This window comes from Dunckerocampus dactyliophorus, chromosome 19 (assembly GCF_027744805.1).
Source record: "Dunckerocampus dactyliophorus isolate RoL2022-P2 chromosome 19, RoL_Ddac_1.1, whole genome shotgun sequence".
NCBI lineage: Eukaryota > Metazoa > Chordata > Actinopteri > Syngnathiformes > Syngnathidae > Dunckerocampus > Dunckerocampus dactyliophorus.
In genome coordinates this window covers 8,875,012-8,898,815 of record NC_072837.1, presented here as the reverse complement: position 1 = coordinate 8,898,815, position 23,804 = coordinate 8,875,012, and the positions used below count along the sequence as shown (strand labels likewise).

Genomic DNA, 23,804 nt, shown 5'->3' with positions numbered 1-23,804 from the left:
CTCAGCCGCTCTGACTCTTTTTGTCAACAGTGGTGCAGCTTCCGTACCACACTGGATAATGCTCTCTTTGGTGCCACGGGAGAAGGAGGACATGATGGGGGGCCGGCGCTTTGGCTCTCCCGAGTATGTGAAGGCATGGCTGGGCTTTCTTGGCCAGTAATGTGATGATGCTCCTCGTTGATATTGAAATTTGTGCTGCTCACTCTTTCTAGAGCGACTCATTTAATGGTCATGGTGGATGCTGGGTATTGACTTTCCTGAAGTCAACCACAATCTCCTTTGTCTTCTCCAGGTTGAGAGTGAGACTGACCAGCTGTTTCCCTTCGCCCGTGAAGTTGGACTCATCGCTGTTGCTGATGAGACTCACCACAGTAGTGCCATCCGCAAACTTGATATAGAGGTTATTGTCGTGTGTTGGTGTGCACTCGTAGGTCAGCAGAGTGAGAAGTAGGGGGCTAAGAACACATCCCTGGGGGACCCCAGTGTTCAGTGACGCGAACTGCCTTTGGTCTCCATGTCAAGAAAGTCCAGCAGCCAGTTGCACAGTAAAGTATTGGCTAGTAGTCCATTTATCTTTTGGATCAGCTGCTGGGGGATGATTGTGTTGAATGCTGAACAAAAGAAGAAAAATGTATGACCCGTATTTGTACACGTGGGTCCTTGCTTTTGAGGTGGGTGACAACTGATTGATCCCCGGTTGTGTCAATCTGCAAACTGACAGGGGTCCAGCGAGGGATAGAGAAATCATGTGACGGGCTCCATGACCTACCTTTCAAAGTAGTCGCTAAAGCAGTTTGGTGAAGATTTCATTTGAAGTGGGATGATGGTGGTCCTTTTGAGGCATATGGAGACAACCGCTTGACTCAGTTCTTCAGCACACGTAGAGGGATGTTGTCTGGACCTCCAGACCTACATGCATTTCAAGCTTTTCTTGACAGTTAGTAGTTTATTAGGTTCACATCAGGACGTTCTGGGACTGCATTTTTCATGCCCGTGTAACGGATGCCAGCTAGTGTGGTTGTGCAATCGTACATTCTCTAAACCTCACTCCCCGAGGCTTTAAGAGCTGCCGTGGACAGTGGGTTGACAGCACAGGGCTTTTGGCTCCCTGGCTAGGGATGCTTGACTTAACTCTCATTTGGTGGTGATGTGTGGTTATGGTTCGAGCTTTGGTGTATGCACGGCTGGGCTGCGCGGATGACCACTGTTTCACCCATAGACAAATCCTCACACTACCAACACTACAAAACGTAATGTCACAACAAAATCTCACAATCACAAACATAGTATTTTGTCACAAAAATGAAACTGAGAGAAAAATTGAGGTTTTGACCTTGAAACATGATGAATCTGCTGGATAACTTATTTTTTTAAAAGTTCATCGTTACTCTGCATGAATGTTGGGAATGTCAATAATTCCTTCCACGATCCACTATGACTTTCAGCTCATTCAACAAAAACACTGGACATTTTCAAGTAATCATTTAAGTTTCCACACGCCATTTTTGCCTTGAAATCTAAAATCCTTCTAAATTCCTCAGAGAAAATGCAGCCTACACATATGCTTGAAGTTCTGTCTTCCCTCTGTCAATACGCGAGAAGACCCCCGATCAAAAGTAATCTGCATGATCCAACAGCTCCCCCAAGTCAGTCTGATAAAGTGATTCAAGTGAAACCTGGTAAACAGATTTTAATGTGAGAATCCGATTAGAAAATAATAGAAAATCCACCTACAACGCTTGTAATAAACGTACTGGTTCTTTTGGCTGCAGTAAATTCTCTTAAACCTCTTCCTATGCCTCAGGGGCTTTTCATAGGCAGGCCTGTGATCAATAACTGCCAAATTATAACGACTTCTATTTCCTTGACTGTTCTAAAGTGCTCTTTTGGGACAAATGGTGTCTGGACAGGCATTCCGTACAAGATACAAACCAAATGCGTTCCAAAATCCACCTATTGCTAACCCTTACATAGCATTATCCAAACGCAGCAACCTTTTCCTGAAGCATCATTTTCAGGGAACCCCGTGTTTTTGACCGTCTAAGAACATTGCAGTTTTGCCTGACAACTGGCTGACAGGAGCAATTGTGACCGCTCACTAATGGCCTCCTTAAACACTCTCGTCAGTCGTTAATGGGAAACAACACGGGGACAAATGACAAACCGCATGCATGTTCTAATTCTGCTAAATTCGAGCAAACAAGGTGAATAGATGTGGCTTTTAAATCCTGCAAGAGTGTACAATTAACACTCTCTGCAATGGTTAGGGGAAGAGAACCTAAAAGTTGGATTTTCCACAGACTCACAAGTGATAGCAGGGTTTAGAAAGCATATTATACATACCTCAGGCAGAACTTTGTGTTTGCTTAGGGGTGGTGTATGCTTTCATGCACAATGTTTACCTTTTTCATGTGATAATGATTACTTATGTCTCGAGGCCTGCAGCCTTGACTCTTCCAGGGTCTTTGCAAGCCCTCCAGGGTGAACTTTGGCGTATTTTAGGGTAAATGTACAGGTTTGCACGCGTGGTTTGCATAGTTACATCACAATGGAAGACCTTGCCGACCCACGCAGACAGTGAGTATGACTGACACATTACATGGAGCTGTACTGACATCTAGTGGTGGTCTTCTCTACACTGTGGATTGTAAAACAATAACTCTAGGATGAGACCAAATTAAAAACTAATAAAGAGGCACAAACGGTTGCTAAATGTACGTTTCACTGATTACAAAGTGAATGTTAATTGGCTTATGGGGAAGACTATGCCATAATTGTAATAGCATTTTTTTCTCTGTTTGAACTTAGTATTTTTTTTCTTAATGTTGCACTACTGTGTTGTTTTTTTCGTGATGTTTTTGCTTTTGTCAGTAATAAGAGGGAATAATTTTAGTATTTTGTTTATTGTTTGTATTGAAATTGTAAAAGGGAAACAATGTTAATCGAATTCCTTTGGAATGTGTTTTATTATGAGTCTAACCATTACTATAAAAAAATAAAGGCAAAATTCCAAAATCATTCAATGATTTTGAAAAAGTTAAAGAAAAAAGTATAGATATCGCTAACACGGGCCCTCTATTAAGGTGGCATCAAATTGATTTCAGTGTCTCGCCCCTCCATGGCACGAGTTTGCCACGACTGCCCTATTGAAACCGTGAAGGCTGCGGTGTAACTGCGTTATGTTTTACTAGCGTGCCTTTATTTTGAAGGCTAGACTTTACCGGATACAGAAAGTATAGAGCCGAGTGTGGCCGAGGAGACCCGAAAGCCGGGGTGGTTTCTGAAGCTGTAGATTAGGCTTGCATGTGGAATACACCTTGCGGTCTGTTTGAATCCACATTTGCAAGATACGACAAAGGCAAATGTGAGTCTACGTCTTTTACAAGTTATTTACACCAAAATACGTAATATTAGATTTCTAAAATCATCTAAATCCAAGTAAAATGCTCATTCTTCCAATATTTTACCTGCTTGCGGGGCAGCGGATGTTACGTACGTGACGTGAGGCACTTCCGGTCAGGTTGGCGGAGGAGAGGCGTTGTTTCCAGCCTAGCATCCTAACCACTGGAGCCTACCCGCCACAATGGGCGATGTGTCGCTGCATTTGACTAACGTGTCCGTGGAGCAGGTGAGTTAGCATCATGCCTGTTTATGCTAAAATTTACATATTAATATGAAAGTTAACATTATCTCGCTGTGTTTGCCTCGCTCGTCGTAGTCACGTGACTGCAGGCGGCTTGTTCCTCTATTGTGTCACTAATACCAAGAAGACCAATAAATTATACCTCTTCCTAATTATACCCTATTTATTCATCTCTGTGCAGTGTTCTCCAAATCCAACACCAAGCAGGGACTTTGAGAGCATGAAGCTGGGTGATAAACAGAGAGAGAAGACCCCTCGAAGGATCATCCATTTCTCCAGCGGGGAGACCATGGAGGAGTACAGCACTGATGAAGAGGAGGAGGAAGGCAAGGAGCCAGAAAGAAAAGACCTGCTTTCCTCCCCAGTTGACGCTGTGAGGGTAGGCAAGCTTTGTCTACCTGTCTATGAAAACATGTTTGTTTGTGTGGGCGTCTCCTGAAGGATGTGTGATGCTGAAAGACATCCATTTCTATACCGCTTGTCCTCTTGAGGGCTTCATCTCACCCGTGACCCTAATGAGAACACGCAGTATACAGTAGAAAGGAGGAATGGATGCATAAAGGAAGAACCTGCTTGGACAACCTGTCTAAGATCTTTACAATTTTGAAAAGGATAATGGTGTCTGCAGGGGTACACACACTCATTTTATATGGTGGTTTTACTGGGAGTGCAGAGCGCGGGTTACGTTTCAAGAATGGCAACAAAAAATGGACGCTTCCGTTTAAAAGTTTTTACTTTTGGTACTGTAACCAGGAATGTCCAAAGTGTGGCCTGCGGGCACATTTGCAGAAATAAAATTAAAAAGGCACAACGTAAAGACAAAAAAACTGAACGTTGATACAAAAAGGATTTGTCTAACTCAGGGGTGTCCAAAGTGTGGCCCACTCCTGTTTTTTTAATAGGCCACTGGCATGTCATAAAAATACGATTAACAGGAAAACAAAAAACACAGTAATTTTACGAGAATAACGAAAAAAATAAAGGAAAACAGTCATAATATGACAAACAAACAAAACAAAGAATAAAGTTTCAATTTTAAGGGAATTAGGTTGCGTGAAAGTTATATTACAATTATAAAGTAAAAAATATGAGAATCAAAAACTATTTTTAAAAATATATGAGAAGTAAAAATATTAGAAAAAAAAACATTTTTTTTAACAGGAAAAACAAAAAAGTGTAATTTAATGATAAAAACTATCATACTAATAAGATACTTAGTCATCGACAGCAAAACTAAGACGTATGCTGTTGTTTCTGCATCTCTACATTGGGTTGTTTTAAAAAATGTAAACATGCCACCCACATCCTTTTGATTTTTCAGTATTTTAGCTCATTGTCTTGTCTGTTTTTATCCACCTTTTGCGTTGTGTGTGTGTGTGTGTGTGTGTGTGTGTAGTTCTTTTGACACCATGAGTAGGATTAGTATGTGAGGTGATGACGTCCGTGAGTGTTCAAGTAGGCGGCTTCTGTACCCCACATACACAACGCTTGTGTGCCATCTAATGCCGCAAATGTGACATGACAAAATGATCACTCAATAATAAACCAAATGATAATATGGTTTAAAAAAAAGGTTGAAATGATCAATTGCCGTCAATACATTTTAGTGCAATCATCGACCAGCAAAATGTGTTATCGAGACAGGCCTACCCCTGGTCTAGAGTATTGTACTTATAAAACGTGTACATCATCACGAGGTGTCAAAGTATCTTCCTGCTGGAAAATGTCGAGTGAATTAACTGGTGGTACAGCGCCCTCTGCTGGATTTATACTTCAAAACTTCAAAAACAAGTTGGCAATTTAAAGAAGCAAACAGAAATCCTCAAATAGGCAGGGATCTACTGTATATTCTTGATTGTACTATTAGTTTTGCTGTCATTTTAACCCTGGTAAGTGTCTTTGATTCACACAAAGCTCACCAAAGCGACCCAGATGTTGCAGTGACTGCCTCTCCCAGTGGTTTCCTTTCAGGTTTGCACAAGGGTTGGGAAATTAGCCAGTGACAACATTGTCAAGTTTCATGAATGATTGGAAAAAAAACTGTAATGTGCCTTTTGAATACGGAGCATCAGCATGTATGAGACTTTCGATGTACAGTACTGTGTTCCATCATAATTGCGTCATGTCATGTAATCGTACCCTCACAGCCTGTACTCGTGTAATGATGTAATAACCAGCATTCAGAGTTGTTTTGTATTGGTTTGCATTCACGGAATAAACATGCATTTTCTTGTCATGTCAATTGTGTTGCAGTCGAAGATGACTTGGGCTCCTTATTTCTGGTTCTACATGTGGAGAGCTGCAACATCAACTATCTCAGGTTTGTTTACCACAGTCGTTGCTTAGAGCAAAGTGACCAGTTTACCTCGATTAACTTTTAACTTCGCAGACTGCAGTAATGCAACACAGCAGTTAAGCTGCCAGCAGCCAAATAAACATGTTGTCACTGAAAAGAAAACTCTTTATTGATGAATTACTGCAGAAGCACTTCATGCTGCAGGAGTTCATGATAGCAAAAACAGGGTTGGTGTTGTTATGGTCATGTGTCTGCCACTTTACAGCTAAACGATTATTTAGATTTTTTTTAGTTTTTAACTTCAAATTCCATCCAATTTGTGTTTTCCACATTACGGTTATTATCGGGCCTGACACTGCTGTCTGCCTGTTGTATCCTGGATTGGGAATCAATTGGTTGTACCTGAGAATCACTTCCAAATTGAATGGTCTGGTCAGCAGCGTATGTGGCCTTGCATAAACATTCATTTGATTGATTTTTTTTTTTCCCCATAGCAAACAATTAACGTCAAATTTGTGTCGATGCTGCTTTGACCCGCAAACGGTGTCCATTTATTTCAGGCAAAAGCCTTCATTGTGGTGTCTGTAAAGTGGTTATGGTCTGAATGCCAACAACCTTTCAGGCTAATCGTAGATGCATTGTCTTGTCTTTCTCTTTATCTGCTTGTTCCAAAAAAATGGGGACAAAATATGTGGTTTGTATTCTTGTCAGTTCCTAATTATGTACTTTTTTCTGTCAAAATTCACTAAACGTCCAATCAGATTGCTCTGATGTAATCCCATGTGCTTTTCAAAGCCTCAAATGAGCGTATTTGCATCTTGTCTGGGAATGCTTCTTTTTTAAGTCGCGTTCTAGTTGTTAATTCATGGCTAGTGCTGTCGAGATTAAAAAAAATAAATTATGATCTGTAATTAATGGATGTAATTAATCTCTTTTCTTAATCTCACCAAAAAATGGTTGACAAAAGCCCTCACTTTTAGATATAATAAAAAGTACTAAATATGACTCGAATTAATTAATTGCAATTAATGCACTAATTTGACACCCCTGCTTTTAACATTCATGTTAGATTTCAGAGAGAATTGCGCAATTTCAAGTACAGAAGCATCCATCTATGCAAGAGGTAGTAATTCTATGTGCAATGGAACCTATTCTGGCAGGAGAAATCTAAAGCCCCTACTAGGGCTAGGTGATATGGACCAAAACTCATAGTCCGATATACTGAGGTTAAATATCGATATACAAATATATATCCTGATATTTTTCTGCAAAGTCAGTTTAGACAAAGTCAAAGCCAAATATGTGTGTTACGTTTTTTTTATTTAAATAACTACTTAACATGAGGACGTTTTTTGAAATATTAAAGCTCCGTGCAAGATGCACATTAAAACAATTGTGTCTAAAAAAAAAAAATAGCTGCTAAAATAAAGTAGGCCATTCTCTTTTTAAAATAAATATAGAAAAAGTAAAATATAATCGTTTTATAACAAATCTTTAGCTATGCTCAAGTCCTCAGCTAATAACAAAAGCATAAAAGAACAAAATACTGTATGGAGTGCCAGGTTTAAGAGAAAATGTTTAAATGTCAGCAACTCAAAAATACTGTCAACGGGGACCATATTTTTAGCAATGTGATAGGACACCATTTAGTAATAGCCCACCACTTTGCACGTTTCCTTTCATGAGGAACGCAACAGGAAAAAGAAGCAAGCGGTGAGCTTTGCGTTGTGGCAGGAGTTGTGCAGACAGAACGCAGATTCACACATTCCTCGTATTGGAGCTTGTGCCAGGTTTTAAGGTGGTGGAAAGAGATTTTTTTATGCTCTGAATCCAGAGTACCTCCAAATTACTGAGCCACTGCAGAAGCTCACACACAGCGCAGAGTGATAAGTGAGATACAGCGCAAATCCAGCGTATATCAAAACGAACTATATGGTTGTTTTTGATATCGTGCTTAAAATAAATATAGATATTAATATATCGCCCAGCCCCAGCCCCTACTGTACAGGTATGACAATAACAACAACTTGTATATTGATTTTACAATACTGTCTTCCAGCCTGTGACTACCTCGGGGAGAGGATGGCCTCCTTTTTCGGGATAACATCAGCCAAGTATCAGTACGCCATCGATGAATACTACAGGATAAAGAAACAGGTGAGTTCTGTGGGCATTTCTTAGTTCAAGCGTTGGACTGACTGTAATGCTTTGTCATGTCCATTTGTGTCAGAGGGAGGAGGAGAACGAGGAAACCCGCCTGTCAGAAGAGGCGGAACATACCTTTGACCAGTCACATGCTCAGGAAGGAGACGAGCCAATCACCGGGACGGAACATGCCGTCGCTCCTCCTGATGTGACCTACCAGATCCAAAATGAGCATCAGGTATCTTCTGTCACCATGGTCGTCCCTGCTATCGTCACGGCAACTTAACCATTCTTAGACATGCACGGGAAATGTCTGGATGGTTGTTTGAAAGGAACACTTGTGCAATTTAAGCAAGCACCGAATGAACACAACACAGACATGGCAGTGACATTGTCACAGGTAATTTTAACTTATTCATTTTCACATGCAAACTGAAATGCAAAATGTGCACTGTTATCTCCTTATGTGAGACATTTTTGTCACTTTTTTTAAAATGTATTCTCCATTGTGGTTGTAACCTGATGTGTCTTATTCAGAAGTAAGACTTCACCGACGGTCCAGACGTACAAAATCGAGCAGCCTCCAAAAGTTGCAAGTCAAATTTTGCTCCTGTGTGCCTTTACTAGACCGTGCCTGGATCACCACTTCAGCCAAGGCAGCACATGCACATAAGACACATTAGAGGTTGAAACTGCACTTCATTCAGCCATGGTATCAAGAGCATTGACTTTGCAGCGTCGGGCACACACATTCACCTCTTTGATTACGCATTATGTACGTTTATGTTGCACTACGTCTGTGTGGAAGCGCTGCAATTTTACACAATTATTGTCAGATCATGTGGCTTACTGGAAAACAATTTTCTGTGTGACTAGACCACTCGCCACAACTCCACTCATTTATGTGCTCATTAGGTACGCTTGCAAAAATGCAAGACTTTTGCCTTTATCAGTACAGCACTGCTCAGTTTAAATGAATTTGGAGTAGGTGTGGTCGTAACAATGTTTATTATTCTCTTGCTAATTTGCACATGTGCATCATATAGAGAGCTGTTTGTAATGTTTGGCTCCCAGTACCTCCATATCACAATAATATACCGTTCATGCACTCTAACAGGCTTAGTCCAAATTCAGCATTATTAACTTGAACTTCACTTGGATTTTGCCGGTGTACCTGGTGTTGTGGCCATTAAGTGTATGTCACTGCATCCTGTGTGTTGATTTGTATTTGACTACAGCAACTAGGGGTGTAACGGTACACATAGTCACATTTTTTGGTACGGAGCGTTCTGTTCGCTACATTGATTCCCCACACGGTACTACACATTTGAGATGAAGGATTGGAAATGTGCACACGTCCACAATCTCAGGTAGTATCCCAAAACGGAGAAAAATGTGGGATATTTGGCACAGAAGTGGCGATCTAGGTGGATAAAAACAGTGCGGCCCAGCCTTTGGCCAGCGGGAGTCATGGCTAGCAATAGTGCCAAGGAAAATCATACATTAAACACTTTGCCTCCCAGTGAAATACATAAAATAACAAATACAAGTAGCTAAGACCAAAAGCAGTGTGTTAGTGTTTCGGTTCGGACTTCCGTGTTATCTGGCTCCTGAGTCCAATCAAATTGTTTCCGTCCACAGGTTCATTTCCTCATGCCGCTCCGGCTAAATGCTCCAACTGTGTAAGTGCCCAAGTATTCAGTAAAAAAACATCAATATGCTGCCAAGATTGCAAAGCCTGGTCTGTTGCAAGACAAGGAAAAGTGTCTTATAAAAGAGGGAGAAAAAAAGTCTGCAATCAAACCCGTGACGCAAAATAATAAACTTCCACCCACAATGCTTTTGTGTTTACGGCTAGATTACAAGGCCACACACGCTCACTTGTTTACAACAGATATTTCTAGAAATAATCAAGTGTTCTCTAGTAGGAAATATGGAGCACCCATGTCAAGTGGGTACCGGGAAGTAAGTTAACATGATCGTGATCACGTTGTTCTCAACAAATTCATGTTCATGCGTGACATCCCAATGGAGTATCAGTGCATTGAAATGATGGACATATACAAATATGTATTGGTGTAAACACCGATAGACATGTTGGAAGTGTTATATTTGTTATGTCTGACACGGAAGATAAGCTTTGATCGCCGTGTTTGAACTATGTCATGTCTTTGTGCAACACACCATGCACACTCCCTTTTTGAAGCAAATCATTTCAACGGCATGCGCCGTTAGTCGCATTAATCTGCCAACCAACTTAGTGTAACGCACTTTTGACGTTAATTAATTGCATTTTAATCATATGCATTCAATGTCTCTGACAGAGATTAAATAAAACGTCTAAAGCCGGGCACGCGGTGTCATCCAAAATGCACTCCATTGCATAGAACACAATGTTTTGCCATGAAACCTGAGTCAATTCATAGATTACAAAGATCTGAAATTATGTAAATAATGTACAGTTTAATAAACACACCAAAAAGCCTCATCTTTTTCTAATGATTGACATTTCAAAAAAGACGTTTCACCTGTGGCCATGATTAACTTCTTGGCTATATGCAGGCGGAGGGCTGTAATTCCCTGCTCGTCGACATCAAACTATTTGTGTTTTTTTGGACAATGTAAGCTGTACAGTACCAAAAAGGTTTTCACACACTACCCCAACCAGTACATCATCATGGAATGAATTGAGCTAAAACATTGAACTCTTGCTGTTAATCTGTATGACAGCGTTAGATCTGAATAAATAGCATAATAAGTCATTTCATCAGTGGGAGCCACTCTTCCCTTATTTCTCCTTTACGGTCGCTGCAATGGAAGCATTCAGCATCGAAAAGAGGACTGCTAAAAATGCATACAGTAAATCAACATGTATATATTTCTGATTGGGGCTATTTTGTTTGACATACTTCACTCTCAAGGAGCTTGCCTGATGGCGATTGTGATTATGGAGGTCCTGTGTAAATATTTTATATGGGCCTATTTTGTCCCATACGATTTCCGCTTCCCGTACGGCAAGTACCACTGGAAGGCGGAGAAACATGTAGATTAGAAGTTTTTAACAACGGAGTGTGTCACGCTGAGGTCAGCACACGAACGAAACAAAACTACGATGCAAAAAAGATATCATGAGACTAGTAACAAAGCAACAGGTGCGAAAAAGGCGGGAGACCGAGGCGGACCAGCAGGCTCCTTACCCACAAACCAGGTAAGAATAATACACATTCATTAGAAACATGCAAAACAAAATAATCCAGCGCCTTCCTGCTGCATCTGAGGTGATTAATAGTGACAAGCTGGTGTCAAACACGTACCACACGTCCAGTAGCTCCGCCCAGCCCAGGGAGCGTCAAAACATACCCAAGAAGAACAAAACATACCCAATTAAAATGAATCAGATAGTGAATAGAAACTTAAAAAACAAAACACTACAAACAAAAAGATGAAAACAACCTCTCGTCTCCGCAGAACGTGACACAATGTCTACACCCAGAATGAAACTCGCAGCTCTGCACGGAGTCTGAGGTCTGCACGTCTGCACGTTAACACCATGACCTCAGGAGAGGGCTATGCTGACCGGAGTCCTGATGATGTGTTGGTGCCCTCGTGTAAATCAGCCCTAACAGCATTGCCAAAAATGGTTTGGGGGGGGGGGGATGACCGAACCGTGACCTTAAAACCAAGGTACGTACCAAAGCATGATTATTTGGTACCGTTACACCCAGCTATTTATGTATTTATAACACTTGATTTAGACATTTTATATTATTTTGATGACACTGAAATAAATAGTTAATACCAAAACCACATCAATCCTTGCACTGTTCTGCTCTGCTGGCTTGCGAAATGACACAGAGGGCTGTCACACGTTCAGCAATGTGTGTATCACTGGACACAAAAGAGCCCTTGTCACTCTGTTCAGAGACCCCCGCTGTACTCGCTAGTACCTAGTGTAAGTATTCTGAGGTCAGCAACCTCCACAATAGTTGCATTGTCAGTGCAACTGTTGTACACAACAGCCACGTTGCTTTTATCCGAATGTCCGCTTTTAGTAAGATTATAATGCTCAGTTTTGATACACCAGAGAGAATTCTGATCCAACTCCTGTGTTGGACGGGTGTAATTCGACTGTGCCGGTACACCCGACGTGGTGTCCTGGGAGTGTATTTCAAATGCTATGCAATAAGCAGTTTCCTTCTGCATCATTGTGGCGGTGCCATGATGCGACAGCTCAGCAGCACAGTAGTCTTGAGAGTAAAATCGAGCCGTAAATGAAGCAGCCCGGACACATTTGGCAAAGCTTCTCCAACACTGACAGACGGTACACCACCCACTGGCGGCCTGCTCACACACAGTCATGCAACACTGCTTTATTAGTCATCACGCTGCTGCTGGAACTTTCATGTTGTCAACAGGATAGAAGGTCTGGAAAGGTAAAAGTGGCACCTGTGGAGTTAATACGGGTACAAAATGGCTCAGCGGAGCCCTGAAAACACTCATTTATTTGTTTCTCATTCAGCTCTACAGTATATGCATGCTGAGAGCCTCGGATGGGATTGTTTTTTCTGTTGGAAAACACTCTCCATAAATCCATAATACAGCAATTCTTATTCATAACGTGTTTACATTTGTATTGATTCTGCACTGCCATCGGTTTTGCGTAACACCTTTTTGTTCGTTTGCCAACCAAATCACTAAGTCTGATCGATTCGTGTCAAGTTTTTATGTAAATAAAAGAAAAAAGTTGTAGTCCAACATGACCCTGATTAGGCAGGCGATTGATGGGGAATTTACCTGCAGTTCCTTGTAAAGCCGCTTGGGGCCACAATTGTCTTCAACACACGAACATGAGGTTGCAGTAGTATTAAGATGGATCATTCTGAAGCTGATTTACTTTTGAAAATAGTCTAATTTTAAAAATGTAAGAACAAAACTTAATAAAATAAAAAAAATGTATTAATATTTACACCAATCCTTATTGTCCAAATGTTAATAAGACTTCAAACAGCAAAACCCGTGTTGAAACTTCACAACTTCCACAACTTCCAACTTTCCATGTGTGCAAAAGTGCAACAGAGAGAAAACTTGTCTCCATTTCAGCAGCTTCCTTCTGAGAGACGTGATGCATGCGGCAGTCATCAATCTGTGATTCAGCGGGAAAATCCAGAGGCGAGAAGGAAGCATTGTTATACAACCTGACCTCACTAGTGAAGCCTTGCATCGTCACCCGCACGTCTGCTTGTAAAGTCCCAAAGTGCTTCAATATTCCCATTCCGATCCCTCCCAGCCTGCGCGTACGCATGGCGGCCTGCAGTTGCATGCTGCTTTGGGGCATACCTGACATTTTTGCAGGCTGTAGTAGTGGTGGTGGTGGTGGTGGGCGTAGGATAGGAACTGGTTAGTCTTCTAGAGAGACCAGTTTGGTACACTTGAATGTCATGTTTGATGACACATCTACTCAATTAACTACTGTATGTACAATACGCCTTGTTTTACAGCTACATAGCAGCACCTTTTGTGCTGTTGGAAGTTCCCCGGAAGGAGCACCTCCAAAGCTTTTCGGTGGGAGCAAAAAGTACTTTGTCTGGACTCGACTAGACAGTTTAGTCTACGCTAAGGGACCGTTTTTCAACTGAGGATGCTTAAGAGGTCACTTTGGCTGCTTGTGTGTACATCAACAGCATTTGGGGGGGGGGGGGGGGGGGGGGGATTTCCACCTTTTGAAAACAGGTCTCAAAGCGGAATGCACTTTTGGATATGAACTGGAAGCCAAGCATACACACACACGTGATTCCGACCTAGCATGCAAAGTACAGTCTCTTGAGATTTGGCAGCTTCTTTGCACTTCGAACCAGGACGTGGTATCTGAATTCTTCTTGAAAGGTACCCTAAACTGTCAGAACCAGATTCATGAATGTGCATAGTAGCTTCCATTGTGATCAATGTATATAGAAAAAAAATACCAAGGGCACCGATGGACTGATTTTGTCTTTGCACTGGTTCTCAAATGAGATACTCGGACCCCTAGGGGGGAGTACTTGAACTTGCAGGCACTCCAGGGCGTACTTGACGGGGGTGAATTAGGATATGATCCCTTGCGGATTTTACCCACTAACAAAGATATGAACAGTACAGACCTTTCGATGGTGTGGTTATTATAACTGAGACTACGACGGAGTATTAGGGCCACAGTGAGGGGGGGGGAAATTAGATTTTGAGAATAAAGTCGTAAGTTTCCGAGAATAAACTTGTAATATTACAAGAAAAAAGTTGTAAGATTAAAAAAATCATAAACTGAAAAAAATATAATACATTTATAATTGTTATAATAAAAAATGACAATCTATTTCACCTCTTTTGTCCACTTTCCTCAACATAAAGCACACTGTGATAGCAGAATTAATATTTTAGTCATCTTCTCTCCTCTCAAGTTTCGTCTAAACAGTCTAACATCCGTCATATAGTCCTTCCAGCGTCCGTGCTGTGAGACGGACAGGGTCACGCGGTGACCTCGGCCAGCCAGAGGTATCCTAACATGTGCTGGCAGGTTGTTCTGATTTACTGTTCACTGTCTGGGGAGTAGTGTCTGTTTCGCATGAAAGGCCCTTGTGTCTTTCGTGGTCTCGGGTCACTCTCCTCGAAGCTTTAATAATAAAATAGATAAACGACAATTTATTTCTGTGGACTATTCATTGATTAGAGAAATTGCCAAAACAACACATATAGCGCACCGCTACACTGTGGTATATGAGGTATGTAAGTATAGCAACGGAGGTTAGGGGGGATGGTAGACAAAAGAAAAGTGAGACATATAGAAAGACTTAAGGAGGGAACATAATGAGGACAGCAGTCGTCGCTTTGATGTGGGCCTCAGCAGGGCCCAACATGAGGGAAGGGGATTTCCAACACTGGTCTCCTGTATCACCCCTCAGCCTCCACATCCTCCGAGAGCTGTATGCACCGTTTAGGAGCGCAGTGTACCCATCTACTGAATAATAAAGGCAAAGACAGGTTTTGCAGTTTTTGCGATAAGCTACAGTGTGGTTGGTGGTCATCTGGTCCAAAGGTTGCGTCGAAGTTCAATGAATTTAACTAGGAAAAGAACAAACATATTCACATGCACGCAGGCCTGTTGTATTCTCAGGCCATTGCCTCAAAGGCAAATGAAGCCGAGGTCACAACTGGTTGCACGGGCTCCTGCGGCCAGTCTACGTGCAAAAAAAACACACTAAATGCACATGGGAGCGCGTGTGACATGCTGGTTTTGGAGCCATAGACTGGCTGCAGACCAGCCGCACAGCCGTCATGTCAAACTCTATGGGCGCTTACTTTTTTTTTTCAGGTTACAAGACAAACTTACGCACTTCGTACATGTTCGTTCGTCGTCGGTGTCAGGTTTTGGCAAAATGTCAGTTTTTATTCCATACTTTGCACTTGCGGACTCGTGTGTCGGGCGCCACGCATACGTAATTAGTGCGGCCAAATATTTCGCACATCCTCCATGCGTGTAGAGAGCTTCCTCCTTCAGGGCCAAAACGCAGCCATTTCAGGAACGCCCAAAATCACACAGCCCAAAAAAAAACTTACATCCGGTTGTGACCCAGACATTCCGCCTCTTATCCGTGCAGGCTTCATCAGTTCATGCTCAAAGACTAGATAGGACAGCTCTACTCTGAGGGGACGGTGTAGGATCCAAGTATTTATCCTCTAACGTACTGTAGAGGCACGCACCAAGCAAGAATGGTTTCACTCTTTCGGGGTCGCAAAACAAAAGTCGTGAGGAAACAGCGGAGCCCTCTGGCAGCCAACGACTTGGGAAGGAATGAAATGACAGCACTGTATCTTTTAGGAGGGAAATTACAAAGAAATAGCCTGCTTGGATGACAGCCGAAACGTCTTCTGAGCCAACCTGAGCAGTCCAGGTGCGATTGAGTCAATGCCCTGAGAAAAGAACGACATAGTTTTCAAGCCGTTAGGCTTCAAGGCGAAATGAACTGATGTTTAGTTCTACAGGGAGAATGTAAACAGTCTTGGGTGACACAAAATATATTCACATGCTGTTTCCATATACATTATTTATCATGTATACTGCAGCTGTACAATTGTGCCCATTGTTTGGTCTTATATCATGTGCAGTATGCAGATTTGTTTCTTCCTCTGTGTCGCTGCTGTAAAAAAAACACTCACTTTCTTGAGTCTTCACACACCCAACGCTCAGACACTACAAGCCCCCCTAAATGTGCACTTGATCATTTCATTTCTTTTTTTTTTTTTTTTTTACTATCATGTGCATTGTGTTCTGGAATTTCCCAAGCAGTTATTGCTCTCAGCTGCCAATGTTTCTCGCTGCAGGTGTTTGCAACAATGGCAGTGAAGATGAAGACAATGTGAACGTCCACTGCAGCAGCCGCTTTGGTTTTTCATGCTTCACTGGCCGATGTGCCGCAGATGCACACGGGAAAAACTTCATTTCAGCGCAAAACGCGGCAAAAGGACGATCGTGCGTTTTATGCTCTTGTCCGGGTGTGTCAAACTCAGTCGCACAGGGCGCCAAAACTCAAAGCCTGTTTTAGGTGGCGGGCTTTTAACCAACATAATTGGTGAACCTATCACACTCGCATGCATCATCGGTGCGCACACACATGCAGATGCTCGTTCGATGTTGCCAACATGACAGGACGCGCCCCAATAATCCAGACTCAATAAATAGTATTTATTGTGGTCTGATTTTGAGAAAATGTCACATCAGCCCTGACAGATAAGTAAGCAGCCTTTTATCCCGGTTCCCGGTTCCACCAGAGATACACCAGAGAGAAACACCAGAGAGAAACCTTTTATCCCGGTTCGCCTCGCGCACTGTGCGCGAGGGGAACCGGGATAAAAGGTTCGTATCCGTTCATTCCTGCTTGAAATTTCTACCTCCCGGAGAAAAGAGGGGGGGCTAATACTGACTATGGTTGTTTTGGCGAGGTTGTTCATTTCAATAAAGCGATTGTTGATCGACCACCTTCTCGTCATCCCCTCAACAGCCGGGAAAGAGCTACAATATTTTATTTCAACACAAAAATATCACAGCCTGCAGAGTTTTGCAGCTGTGGAATGCATTTCCCAGCATGCTTTGCTGTGGTTAGAATGATCACTTATGCCTCTTTAAGGTGTTATTTTGTACATACAGGGTGTAATCGTGGGCTGCGCGGTGGCCTAGTGGTTAGCGTGTTGGCCACACAGTCAGGAGATTAGGAAGATCTGGGTTTGAATCTCCGTCGGGCATCTCTGTGTGGAGTTTGCATGCTGTCCCTGTGCGTGCATGGGTTTTCTCCTCCCACATTCCAAAAACATTAATCGACGACTCTAAATTGTCCACAGGTATGAATGTGACCGTGAATGGATTGAGTGGCGACCAGTCTCGCCTGAAGTCAGCTGGGATAAGCTCCAGCATACCCACGACCCTAGTGAGGATAATCTGCATAGAAGATGGATGGATGGATGGAGCGTGTAATAATGTAAAAGTGTAATAGTTAAAGTGCTGTCGTTCTTTTTAGTCGTGTACGGGTACATTTTGGTCTAAATCTGGCACTTATTGGGAATGATTGTGACATTTGTGCTGTGGATAAAAAACAGTGGCCACATTTCATCTTGTAACACCAGGAGAGTCGTTCATATTGGAAAAATGACTTCATCTGCAGGGGGCGGCAGTGGCTCAGGAGGTAGAGCAGGTCTTCCAGACCAGGTCCCCCAACCACCGGGCCGGGGCCCAGTACTGATTCTCACCTGGGCATTTCTGTGTGGAGTTTGCATGCGTGCATGTGTGGGTTTTCTCCGGGTACTCCGGTTTCCTCCCACATTCCAAAAACATGCATGTTAGGTTAATTGGAGACTCTAAATTGTCCATAGGTATGAATGTGAGTGTGAATGGTTGTTTGTCTATATGTGCCCTGTGATTGGCTGGTGACCCGTCCAGGGTGTACCCCGCCTGTTGCCCGAAGTCAGCTGGGATAGGCTCCAGCATACCCCCTAAAGAGGAGAAGCGGCATAGAAGATGGATGGATGGTAAATGCATATCCATTTTGGAAATATAGGCCATAATTTTATTCAAAAAATAATATAGTTTGAAGTTTTTGCATGTTTATGTTGCTTGTTGCGAGTGTCCCACTTTGACAGTCCCTGAACGCACCATTGTACGTGCGCTGGCCTTCTCCCACTCTGCAGATTGTCTAGTATACTGTGTATTGCATGAAGGTAAAGTTTGATGGCGTTATCGAGCGCTAATGTGGTCCAGACTGTTTGATCCCCCCTCCCTCCACCCAGACACTGTCGTTGCGTCCCTGCAAGACACTTCACCCACCTTGCCTGCAGCGCTGCCCACTGGTGCATGATTGCCAGTGAATGTTTGTATCATACATGACGTGCGTGAATGCATTGACTTTGGTTTCATCAGTCAGCATTGGGAATGAGAATGGAACTATTCAAAGATGCTCAGATACTGATATCCGATATCGTCCAGCACTTCATTAAGGATGCCGATATCTGTTAAAGCACCTCTCATATACAGCAAATGAGCCTTTTTCGCTTTTGGGTGTGAGAAAGTGTGACTGGGTTGCGAGTGTTTTGACTTGCAGGGTGGAGGGCTGCTTCCCTTTTCAGAACGGCTTGTGCAATGCTGGTCGCAGGAGAGCAGTAGTGAAACATCCCCTTTAGAACAATGTGCCTGGGTGTGGGGAGGGTATGGTACTGTACATCGAGGTCCAGATACTTTGGGTACTTTCCTGCGTAAAGAGCAGCCCACGTCTGACATGTGCTCAAAGCGACGAGGTGTGAAAAAAGCGCTGTGAAGAAGGAAGCAGGAAATATGTCACATCCCATCTCTGGGTCAAAACGGTTTGTGGTTGTCTGCTCGTACCAAAAATATCACAGTGACGACCCCGATTCTTGATTGTACATTTAGATATCGTCTTGTCATCGTTTGTTTGGTTGTGTTACACTAGAGTGTTCAGTTATTTTTCATGTTTTCAGAACATGCATGGCGGTTATTATTCTGGTGTCGGTGCCGTGTTCTGTGTGGCGGGGAACAGCAGAGAGTGGCGATGGAGAGACGTGACTCATGCGGAAACAGCGACGACGGCAAGAGAGAGGAAAGGGCCCAAAGAAAATGACAGAAGCTGTCAAAGGTTTGGGATCATTTCAAACTCCAAAAGACAGACATGGTGGTTTTGCATCATTTGTGCACTGCCAGAGCTAGCATAACAGTGGCACAACAGTACAGTGTATTTTTACACTGTTTTTTACGCTGTTATGGAACGAGCCTGGCCCTTTAAGAAGAATTGCATTGTGGGAAGTGTGAGTGTTGTAGTTCTGTGCTTCAGCAGGTCGCTCTCTTCTGTCTGCACTGCCCATTGTCTTCTTAGCTGGAGACCAATGTCAATTAATCTCCTTCGTGGCGTCTCCTGTTGTGGTCATGGCTGCCTAACTAGCTAACGGTGTGAGCTGCTTGCTAACCGCCAATACTGTAAACAATAGAAGAAACAGAAGACGCTAACCGTGTGAGGAAAATACGACCACCAGGAGCAATTTGTTTTAACAAGGATACAAAACGCTAGACGCAAGACGAGGCACGGTGAGAGGAGTGAATACGCGTGAGTCACTTCATAACTTCTTGTGTCAAACTGTCGGTTAATAGTGAAAATTCAAACGAAATTTGAACTTTGAGAGGGTTTAAGCAAGAGGGAACTGTGAGAACATGTTATAGCCTGTCTGAATAGTGCACTTAGCATTATTATGCTATATGTTAGCATTGCTAGCATGCTAATGTTAGCATAGAAGCGTTTTTAGCCAATTTCATGGCTCGACACTTAAATAAACACCACTATTATGTTAGGTGTTAGCATGCTAATGTTAGCATTTTAGCACTGCTAGCATGCTAACATTAGCAAACTAAATATGCGGATAAAATCATATTTATGGTGTAAATCACAATATGGGGGTAACTATGCCGCTTTTCTCGTTTTGCTTGAAAGACTGACATGATGCAACTGTGATGCAAAAATTCTATTTTGATACACTTTTCGGGGTTTTTTCTGTTTTGTACATGAAATACTGCTGTGATGCTACTTATTTTTATGAGATGCACAATTGCTGTTGTACTAAAACCGCTTTGTTTAGCTGAATGTCTGTGCAATGCCATGTTTGATAGTCCCATCAAATAAAAGCATTCCAAAAGTGATTCCTCATATCAAGTGGGCAAAATGCACACGTGTCAAACTCAAGGCCCGGGGGCCAGATGTGGCCCGCCACATCATTTAATGTGGCCCGCAAAAGCCTGGGAATAATGAGCGTCAATAATGCAGTAGTTTAGTAGTAGTTGATTAGCCCTGCTCTGTTATCTCATCATCATTCCAGGTTTGTTTTTTTTGTCGTTATAACGTCTAGTGCATAATTATCGCAGTCATTTGACCTGATACGAGTAATGGGGGTGGGTGAGACACAACAAATGCAAATGAGGCTCAACTCACAGACGCTTCCAACTTTGATCGTCCAAAAATCTTCAATTCTTCAAAGGGGAAATCTCCCAACATCCTGGAAAATAGGAAACTCCCTGCTTTTGTTCTTGTCGAACCACCTCATGCAGCAGCAAAACAATCGATATTCTGAGTTGTTTGTTTTTCAAGGCTTTTTAGACAACCAGTCACTCTTCTCATTGCTTTGTAGCGTTTGGGGCAAAACTATTTTTTCTCGAGTGTACTCCGCACTAACAAATAATTCACCCTCCATTGCTTGTGGATCACAGTCGTGATTAGGAGAAGGAATACTTTTTTTGTTTGTTTATTTAAATCTTCTTTGAATTTCTTCCAAACAAAGGATCTGATGCCGCTGGAGCTGCTAACTAGACCGGCCCGTTTGTCTGCGGGAGAAGCGCGAGACACGGGCGGGGGGGCGGAATTTGAAAGGAGGAGCAGAGGGAGGCAGTCAAGCAGCTCATTGTCCCGAGCTGAGGATCCAGTCGAACAAAGCCAAGCAGTGAGAGAGGAATTCCCCCAAGTGAGTTCAAACGTTTGCAGATGTGCGCCTGGCCAACCGCTACTGTACACATCTGGTGAGAGCATCCCTAGCAACCTGCCCCCCCTCCACCACCACCACACACACAATTTCCATCACCGTCTCTCCTTTATAACCCTGCCCTCTCCTCTACCTCTGGAAAAGCCATTTAGGAGCACACATGGAGACCGCTGCACGCGACCCAGTCGGGCGGCCTGTCAGTCAGTCAGTCAGCTGCAGTGTGCGAATCATCAGAAGCCTGAAAAGGACATTATCTTGGCAGCAGGATGAGAGATTTGTGCTGAGGGAAAGTTCGGGGGATTTTTACTCGCCGTTTCCAAGTAACTGTGCTACTGGAGGTCAGCAGTAGTCCAACAACCCTGAAAACCGACTTCCAAAGTGGCAGGATTCGTACATTCTTTAAGATGTGCTGTTTTCCACCAAGTGCAAAGCATCACTGAAGAGGGTGACACATGGAAGTCGGAAAAGACGAAACACTTTCCATTTTTGGGTACAATTTTTTGCACACAATCTTTTGCAGGATCCTTCTAATAGGAAGCAGCCGCCTGCTCGGTGGCTGCTTGGGGTCAAGCAGGCGCAACACAGACAGGCTCAGTCTTCAGTTCACGACTCAGCTGTGTTTACCTGCAGCAACAACATTGACATATTCTGGACAAAAAGCCCAGATGGTTTGGAAAAAGGAGCGAGGGAGGACATCTACGTCAAAGTTGCAAAATCCGTTTCTGAGGGGGAGGTCTGCGACACCACCTCTCCCACATACGATGCTGTTCTTTCATCCCTTCCGAAGAGATTCGATCATTTTGCCTCGAACAAATAACAAACAGGACACAGCCGCCTTTGGTTTCAGGTGCATCCATGGCCACTGTTGCATCTGAATGGAATATTAGCGAAGGTGATTCCGTCCTCTCCCTGGCTGGCTGAGCCCTCACTCCACGGTGTCTTAGCGACTGTTGTTTTGTACCACAAAAAACTGAAATCATTCCTGTTTGGGACGTGCCTCTACCTTAGAGCACGGGTGTCCATATGCGACCCGCAAATATATATTATATATACATATATAATATACAGTGGTGTGAAAAAGTGTTTTTTGCACATTTGTCACACTTACATGTTTTAGATCATCAAACAATTTTAAATATGAGTCAATGACAACACAACTGAACACAAAATGCAATTTTTAAATGAAACCTTTTGTGATTAAGGGAGAAAAAAGTCCAAACCTACATGGCCCTGCGTGAAAACGTGATTGTCCCCCTAAACCTAATAACTGGTTGGGCCACCCGTAGCAGCAACAACTGCAATCAAGCGTTTGCGATAACTTGCAATGAGTCTCTTACAGCGCTGTGGAGGAATTTTGGCCCGCTCAACCTTTGCAGAATTGTTTTAATTCAGCCACATTGGAGGGTTTTCCAGCATGAATCGCCTTTTTGAGGTCATGCCACAGCATCTCAATAGGATTCAGGTCAGGACTTTGACTAGGCCACTCCAAAGTCTTCATTTTGGGTTTTTTCAGCCATTCAGAGGTGGACTTGCTGGTGTGTTTTGGATCATTGTCCTGCTGCAGAACCCAAGTTGGTTTCAGCTTGAGGTTACGAACAGATGGCCGGACATTCTCCTTCAAGATTTTGTGGTAGACAGCAGAATTCATTGTTCAATTTATCACAGCAAGTCTCGCAAGGCCTGAAGCAGCAAAACAGCCCTAGACCATCACACTACCACCACCATATTTTACTGTTGGTATGATGTTCTTTTTCTGATATGCAGCGTTACTTTTACGGCAGATGTAATGGGACACACGCCTTCTTTTGTCTCGTCAGACCACAGAGTATTTTCCCAAAGGTCTTGGAGATCATCAAGATGTTTTCTGGCAAAACTGAGACGAACCTTAATGTTCTTTTTGTTCAGCAGTGGTTTTGGTCTTGGAACTCTGCCATGCAAGGCAGTTCACTGACCTTAACTGAGGCAAGTGAGGCCTGCAGTTCTTTGGATGTTGTTGTGGGGTCTTTTGTGACCTTTTGAATGAGTCATTGCTGATCTCTTCGGGTCATTTTGGTTGCCTGGCCACTCCTGAGAAGGTTCACCACTGTTCCATGTTTTCCCCATTTGTGGATAATGACTCTCACTGTGGTTTGCTGGAGTCCGAAAGCTTTAGAAATGGCTTTGTAGCCTTTTCCAGACTGATAGATCTCAATTAATCTCAGTTTAGTTATGTTTCAACAGGGGAGGCAATCACTTTTTCACACAGGACCATGTAGGTTTGGATTTTTTTTTCTCCCTTAATATTAAAAAAGTCTCATTTAAAAACTGCATTTTGTGTTCAATTGTGTTGTCACTGACTAATATTTACATTTGTTTGATGATCTGAAACATTTAAGTGTGACAAACAGCAAAAAAAGCAAAAAAATAAGAAATCAGAAGGGGAGCAAACACTTTTTCACACCACTGTATATACAGTACATTGTATATAAATATAACTTAACAAGAAAACTAGAAAAACAGCAAAAATCTTAAAATCAGCAGTGATTTTCCAAGAATAATAAAGTCAAAGAAAAAAGTTGTAATCTAACGAGAAAAAGTCATAGTTTTAAGTGAAATACGTCTTAACATTTTGAGGAAAAATAACGTCATTTTAGTACAACGAAGTAAAACACTAAAGAAAAAATACGT

General features: G+C 42.7%; 1 protein-coding gene across 4 annotated transcripts; it reads left to right on the top strand.

Moving 5' to 3' along the window:
* Positions 1-21,388, top strand: LOC129172400 (protein FAM177A1-like). Of its 4 annotated transcripts, none has more exons than XM_054762084.1 (7): positions 1-3,364; positions 3,483-3,628; positions 3,825-4,022; positions 5,897-5,963; positions 7,999-8,096; positions 8,170-8,322; positions 19,098-20,875. In XM_054762084.1, the coding sequence occupies exons 2-7, from the start codon at positions 3,584-3,586 to the stop codon at positions 19,326-19,328; spliced, it is 792 nt and encodes a 263-aa protein (XP_054618059.1). In that variant the 5' UTR covers positions 1-3,364; positions 3,483-3,583; the 3' UTR covers positions 19,329-20,875. The 4 variants fall into 4 exon arrangements, 3 of the variants coding, with proteins under 3 accessions (XP_054618059.1, XP_054618058.1, XP_054618060.1); XM_054762085.1 differs by adding an exon at positions 20,940-21,388 and having other exon boundaries at positions 4-3,628; positions 19,098-19,252; XM_054762083.1 differs by having other exon boundaries at positions 1-3,628.
* The last annotated feature ends 2,416 nt before the right edge of the window (positions 21,389-23,804 follow it).

Excerpts from the sequence above, each read along its gene's own strand:
- LOC129172400 (XM_054762084.1), top strand. The coding sequence starts at position 3,584 with ATGGGCGATGTGTCGCTGCATTTGACTAACGTGTCCGTGGAGCAG. Across the intron at positions 3,629-3,824 it reads CTAACGTGTCCGTGGAGCAG|TGTTCTCCAAATCCAACACC; the intron begins GTGAGTTAGCAT and ends ATCTCTGTGCAG. Across the intron at positions 4,023-5,896 it reads CCCCAGTTGACGCTGTGAGG|TCGAAGATGACTTGGGCTCC; the intron begins GTAGGCAAGCTT and ends ATTGTGTTGCAG.